Consider the following 7,053-nt stretch of genomic DNA (forward strand, 5'->3'; position numbering starts at 1 on the left):
TTCTTAAATATAGCCCTGGGTAGCCCAAAGGTTGATTCTCACATATACAAGCAGTTAACAAACTAGAGCTCTAACAAATATAAAATGGTAGACCTACTAGGAATGAAGGAAATTTACCAGAACTTACTTTGGTAGAATATGGTAGAAGGGACTGTTGAGAGGTGGCCTCTGAAGTGTGTCTGCTCCAGGGTCCCACGTGACTTTACAGTCACCAAGGGAGGAGGTAGGAATGGTGCACTTTCTTACTTGGATAAAATGAGTAGGAGAGGGCCCCAAGTAGAGTTCCTCTATAATTATTAACACCTTGAGGAGGAAGGCAGGGTAAGGAGTGGGGTCTCATTAACGGGTGAGGACACCGTAACTTTGAGGGATAGATGACCTATCTTTAGAATTAGCAGAGTTAGGAAACTTGCTTGCTCTGGGCTACAAGATTCTGAAAAATGAGCCCTCAAGCAGGAAGAGACAAAAGTCTGACTTACAGAGGGTAGAAACCTCCTGGGTAGGGAAAGGCTTCAGCCCATCTGTCAGCCTGGGAGGGAAGAAGGGCTGGCAGGGTGGGGCAGGGCGGGGCTTCCCTTGGAGGCTTTGGGCTGAGTCCCTCCTCCCTGGCCCCCCATTGGGTCAGTGGCTCCTACAGCCCTGCCAGTGAGGGACAAATGAGAAGAGCTGTTGATTTTTTCCCCCTTGGCCATTCAGCATTTCCCTACATAAATACTGAGAAAGATCCTGCCCTCTCCTCACTTCTCTGGACTTGGCCCTGGGCTAGACTCGGTCCCCTGGGGGTGGGAAGGGCCATGGGGGACTTGTTTATGTTCAGGGTGGCTGTGGGCATATGCTATGCAACCTTCAGTGCCTCTGCCTGGTAAGTCCTTCTCTCTCCCTCCCCCCCACCCCCCCTCCTCACCAAGGAAGCTCCTACTACCTCATCCCCATTCACCATTGCCTCACTTTTTCTCTTTTTGGTAGGTCAGTGAACAATTTCCTGATAACAGGTCCCAAGGTAGGATGATCTCCTGCTCCTGTTTTTACCCATCCAGGTTCCTAAGGGAACTCTTTTGGGGAAGGAAAAGAGGGGAGGGGAGATAGTGCCAGAAGTCACCCACCCAGAGGAACCTATGATTGATTATTCCCTAATGGAGAGCTAACCCATTTGACTCTTGCCTGCACCCTCCGACCGAGACGACCTGACTAGAGCCAGGGTTGAAGCTCACATCCTTTTCCCTCTGCCAGGCCTATCTGACCTACACCACCAGTGTGGCCCTGGGTGCCCAGAGTGGCATTGAGGAGTGTAAGTTCCAATTTGCTTGGGAACGCTGGAACTGCCCTGAAAATGCTCTCCAGCTTTCCACTCACAACAGGCTGAGAAGTGGTAAGTTTGTGCACCTGTACAAGGGGGTATATGTCCATGAAGTTGGGCTTGAAGTATATATGTATGTGTAACATGTATGTGTACAGTGAAATGAAAAAGTTATAATTGATCTGCCACTTCCTTGTTGTGTGACCTTAAGTGAGTTACTTCTCCCTCTCTCAACCTCAGTGTTGTCATTTGGGTCAATAAGGTCAGCTGTTTAGCTCACCAGGAGTGTTGTGAGGGTTGAATGAGGTGAATACAAAGGTATCGCTATAGAAATGTAATTACTCTATTTTTTAATGCATGCCTGTATTTGTGTTTGTACACACTTATCTTGTACTGCTTTGCATGAAACAAAAATGGGGAAAGGGCTCTGTGTTTACAGCCCCTGAGGGAGTTTCAACTGTCATAAAATCCCAACAACAGAGAAACTGAGAGATCACACATTGAGCTATGCTTCAGGGTGAGTGTGTGTGTGTGTGTGTGTGTGTGTGTGTGTGTGTGTGTGTGTGTGCAGTTGTTTGTAACTATGTATAGTAGTTTGCATGAAAGTTGTTTATGTAGAAACTATTAATGAAGAGTTGCCTGAGAAAAGCTGGGGGGCAGGGAGTAAAGAAGATTGGGAAAAAAGTATCTTCCTGTGGGGTATACAAATAGGATGAGAAGTAAAATGGGACAATGTTTATAAAGAGTTAGGAAGATACAAGCTCAGTAAGTGGTAGGTATTATCATGATGATTATTACATGGCTCCAACTCCGTGTCAAAGAGAAGAAAATACCCTTCTCTCTTTCATAAGCTAGCCTCATAGCTCTGAGTCCTCACTGCCTAAGGACAAGAAGCAATGGCTAATGAACAGAGGCCTAGGCTGGATATCAGGGGGATAGTGTCCTGGTCTCAACACCATAACTGGTGAGGAGAGTGGCCTTGGTCTCATCACTTTATCTCTGGGTTTTACTTTCCTCATCTGTAGCATGGGGATGCTCATTCCTGCCTGGATGAAGTAAGGATGCTGGAAAGGCATGCACTGTTCTCTCAAGTAGAAGAGCATTCTCTTAATAAACCCAAAGAGGGAGGGGGACAGGAGAGAGAAATGAAATGGCATTGCTTTTCCAAAACCTCTGCTTTGGGTCATCAGGGTCCTAGTTTCCAGCCCCCTCTTTCTTTCCAAAGCCACCAGGGAGACTTCCTTCATTCATGCTATCAGCTCTGCTGGAGTCATGTACACCATCACCAAGAACTGTAGCATGGGCGACTTTGAAAACTGTGGCTGTGATGAGTCAAAAAATGGAAAAACAGGTAAGTTGTGCTCTCTGATGGGGGTGGGAAGAGGTGAGGGGTATAGAGCTGAGCGTAGGCTAAACTCTTCCAGGGAAAGGCTGAGGGACACAGCTTCTTCAAACCCCTAGGCTCTAGCAGCAGCTTCATTGGTGGGAGCTCCTAGATCTAGACCCTCCTAAGAACTGAGCTGGATCCATGATTCCAGGATCAGCAAGTAGCACCAAGCTCTAAAGCCAACAAGGCATCTAGGAAGGAGGAGGCCAAAGAGAGTTTAAAACTAACCCTTGTATTTCAGGCTTAGAATGACTTGTCCATAATCCAGAGCTACCCAATTATCTGCAGACAGCCTAAGAGACTTAGATTTGTCACTAATGAGGGAGGAGGTGGCTCTAACAAGACTACTGTAGCATAATGGTACAGAATTCTAGAATGTTTGAACTGCAGTGAACATTTGAGATCCTCTAGGCCAGCCACAGCGTGGCTACATTTACTTTGGGTATAGAGTTGAACTGTCTAGATTTGGGGAGTGCCTGAAGGGTGGGCAGTTGGCTTTGGGAATAGGACTCCCCCCGACCCCCACCCCAAATACCTCCATTTCCCTGTTTCACCTTTTTCTTTTTCCTTTTTTTTTTTTTTTTTGGCCGCCCTGCGTGGCTTGCAGGATCTTAGTTCCCTGACCAGGGATTGAACCCCTGCCTTGGCAGTGAGAGTGCGGAGTCCTAACCACTGGATACCAGGGAATTCTCTCCCTGTCTCACCTTTAGATATAGCTTTACACACTTCTAGGACTCTTGGGGATGGTTTGTCTATGTCAGCTAAAATGACCTTGACTCCTCTCCAGGGACTTAGCAGGAAGCTATACGCAGAACTTATTCTTTCCTTATGTGTAGGAGGCCATGGCTGGATCTGGGGAGGCTGCAGCGACAATGTAGAGTTTGGGGAAAGAATCTCCAAACTCTTCGTGGACAGCCTGGAGAAGGGGAAGGATGCCAGAGCCCTGATGAATCTTCATAACAACAGGGCAGGCAGGCTGGTACGTATAAGAGTTGACCAATGAGCCAACAGGCTCAGTATTTACAAAAGCCTCACATCCATACAGACCTTCACAACTTACCAAGAGCTATTTACAAAAGCCTCACATCCATACAGACCTTCACAACTTACCAAGAGCTGTCTCATACATGTTTCATCCTCACACCACCCAGCAGGACTGGGATAGCTACCCCCATTCTCTGGATGACAAAGCCAGTTAAGGCAGAGGCGTGGCTTGGCCAAGGCAATACAACTAATAAGTATCAGAACCAGGCAATGAACACAGATCTTCTAGCCTAGTCCTTTTATCACTAAACCTTATATGCTAACTCCTTCTACAGGCAGGTTTCTGAGAACACAGAACAATACAGAACAAAGGCCTTGCTTCCATGACTTAAAATTTTAACCATTTCAACTGCATTTCTAGGAAATTAACAGGGGTTTATCATACAACCTATGTCCTAATGTCTTTCTGGGCTTGGAGGGGTTGGGACTGATCTAAGCTTCTCTGGAAGGTCTATTCTCCCCCAAGACTTCTGGTGGGGTAGCAATCCTTGGAGTGTTCTGAACTGAAATCTGGAGTCTAGTTGTATTGAGAGCTAAGAGCGTAGAAATTTCCCTTTGAACCTATACCTAGATGTCCTGGTTGCCCACAGCAAAGAGAAGAGGTTTTCAAGGCAATTACAACCATGGGTAATCACCTTGGGGGTAGGGGTTCAGACTCCAGAGCTTCCTTCCCTCTGGGAGAGGGCCCAAAAGACAAATCCAAATACCCATAAATACTCTAGCCCCCAGCTTCAACACAATAACAGTGCCAATGATAATGTTTTTCATTTTTAATTTACAAGGTACTTTCTTGATCATTCTTATTCTTATGGGCAGAAAGAGAAACAAGCTCACAAGTGATGAAGTTGGGCCTTCAGCCTAGGTTTCCTGACTTCAGTAACCTTCTCAACACTTGCCTCACTTCTTCCATAAGAATCACTCAGGGGAACGTTAAAATCACCAATACCATGACCTTTAAACCTCTGAACTTCCTAATTGAGAAGATATGAGGTAGGGCCCAGATCTTCTTACGGGCCTCCCTCGTAATTCTAATGTACTCTAAAGTTAAGAAGCACAACTCTAAAATATTCCATTAATTGCTAGCCTTTGGTCTTCTCTATCCAGAGCCAATCTCCTTTTGTCCTCCCTCCCTCTTTCTCTCTCTGTGAAGGCAGTGAGAGCCACCATGAAAAGGACTTGCAAATGTCATGGCATCTCGGGGAGCTGTAGTATCCAGACATGCTGGCTGCAGCTGGCTAACTTCCGGGAGATGGGCAACTACCTAAAGGCCAAGTATGACCGGGCACTGAAAATTGAGATGGATAAGCGGCGGCTAAGGGCTGGGAACAGTGCCGAGGGCCACTGGGCACCCACTGAGGCCTTCCTTCCTAGTGCAGAAGCTGAGCTGATCTTTTTAGAGGAATCGCCTGATTACTGTACCCGCAATTCCAGCTTGGGCATCTATGGCACAGAGGGTCGGGAGTGTCTGCAGAACAGCCACAATACATCCAGGTGGGAGCAATGCAGCTGCGGGCGCTTGTGTACAGAGTGTGGCCTGCAGGTGGAAGAGAAGAGAACTGAGGCTATAAGCAGCTGTAACTGCAAATTCCAGTGGTGCTGCACGGTCAAGTGTGACCAGTGTAGGCATGTGGTGAGCAAGTATTACTGCACGCGCTCCCCAGGCAGTGCTTGGTCCCAGGGCAAGGGCAGCACACGATAGCACCCCACAGGAACTTACTTGCTCAGTTGCATGACAATGGAGGGGGGACACAGCTTTTCTCTGGGAGAGAAAAGAAAAGCAATTGGAAAGTCACAGGGTTGATCTGTAGTCCTCTTGATATCTGCTGTACATGGGAAAATGGAGGCCTAAGATTATACAGCATGTTCTTGACAGAGCTAAAACGGGAATCTGGGCCTCCCAACTTGGGTAGACCCCATTTCATCTTTCCTACAAGTTACTTCCTGGTCTTTCTGCCTGTAATTTTGCAGCTTGCTAAAGGGGGAGTTTTGGTTTGGGGTCCATATCCAAAAAGACCTTCAAATTACTTGCCCCTGGAGTTTCAGACCATGTCCAACCCAGCTGTGTGGCTGAGAATCAGAGAATGGAAGCCAAAAATGAGAGTTCTGTCCAGACTCCTGAAGGAGCAACCTTCCCCTACTCTGGCAAGCTCCAGAAAGACCAACTACAAGTTCATACAGATAAGTGGGGCAGAGGCTACATACCTGCCTAGAGGGAGGTATTTAAGGTGTTGGGTTTTTTACCTCAATATGCACTTTTGAAAAGTTCACCCCACCCAACCCTGGGGAAACCAGTACCCAATATAACCTGATGACTTTTCCAGCTCAGAAACTATCTCTGGAGCCATGGAGAAGGGATGGTCACAGTAAGTGGACAGATGACTACAACTTACCTGTTCAAGGCCCCCCAAGAGGGATTTTCCCCCAAAGAGCTGTAGAACAACTCTCTTTTGTTATTTTCCCAGATTGGGAACTCATCTTCATTCTGCAATAAATGCTTCTAGAATATATATTTAATTGAGACCTTTTATTTCTCTCCTTGGAAACCTTAGGATCAGAAAGGGAATGAGAAACCCTGCTTCTATATCCCAATTATACACAAGGCTAAAGGAGAAACTGGAAATATCCAACCCCCTTGATATCAGTGTTTGACAGATAATAAAATTGAGACCCAAGAACTGGCCTATAGGAAAAGAATCCAGATTTCTGGATTTGGAAAGTATTATTTTAATGCAACCTAAGCAACTTGAGGAACAAGCAAGCCCTTCGAACTTGAATCATATTCAAAGTGTGTTTGCTCTCTTAACTTGGACTTCCTGGGGTGTCTGTACACCAAGGACCTGGGCCCCAAGGCAAGAGACTAGGAAAGTTGTGGATTCTACCTTCCTCATTTACACTTCTACATCTTCCACTGGTAAACTTTGGGGGAGGAGTAGTTTCCCATAAAGAGAGCCCTAGGGGCTCAACCACTTGTCTCCTAAATCTGAGCATCTTGGCCTTTGGAGTCTCCCCTCTCTGCAAAGGTCAAGCACCCTGCAGGGGGCACGTATTTCAAATATGTTGAATAAACAAGTAAAATGACTGGTCACCAAGAGTGGGGAAACATTCTTAGCTTAAGGTTTTAAATTAAAAAACAATTTAAATGTTCAACATCAGGGCAAACTAGTTAAGTCATGGCTATACAATGGAATATTAGCCATTAAAATAATATTCTGAAAAATATTTAGTAACATGAAAAACATGCATGATATAATTAAGTGAATAAAGTTAATTACAAAACAGCATGTTCAGGATGAACCCAATTTTGTTTTAAAAATAGGAAAATATT

General features: G+C 45.9%; 1 protein-coding gene across 1 annotated transcript; it reads left to right on the top strand.

Annotated features, from left to right (window-relative positions):
- Positions 1–794: 794 nt before the first annotated feature.
- WNT8A (Wnt family member 8A) lies at positions 795–5,427 on the top strand. Its single transcript, XM_007172267.1, has 6 exons — positions 795–862; positions 967–1,000; positions 1,231–1,369; positions 2,523–2,648; positions 3,521–3,663; positions 4,879–5,427. The coding sequence occupies exons 1-6, from the start codon at positions 795–797 to the stop codon at positions 5,425–5,427; spliced, it is 1,059 nt and encodes a 352-aa protein (XP_007172329.1).
- The last annotated feature ends 1,626 nt before the right edge of the window (positions 5,428–7,053 follow it).

The sequence above is a fragment of the Balaenoptera acutorostrata genome, chromosome 2 (assembly GCF_949987535.1).
Source record: "Balaenoptera acutorostrata chromosome 2, mBalAcu1.1, whole genome shotgun sequence".
NCBI lineage: Eukaryota > Metazoa > Chordata > Mammalia > Artiodactyla > Balaenopteridae > Balaenoptera > Balaenoptera acutorostrata.

Bases quoted from the DNA above. Each gene is read 5' to 3' on its own strand.
- WNT8A (XM_007172267.1), top strand. From the start codon at position 795: ATGGGGGACTTGTTTATGTTCAGGGTGGCTGTGGGCATATGCTATGCA. The intron at 863-966 runs GTAAGTCCTTCT...TCTTTTTGGTAG, and splicing joins ACCTTCAGTGCCTCTGCCTG to GTCAGTGAACAATTTCCTGA. The intron at 1,001-1,230 runs GTAGGATGATCT...TCCCTCTGCCAG, and splicing joins TCCTGATAACAGGTCCCAAG to GCCTATCTGACCTACACCAC.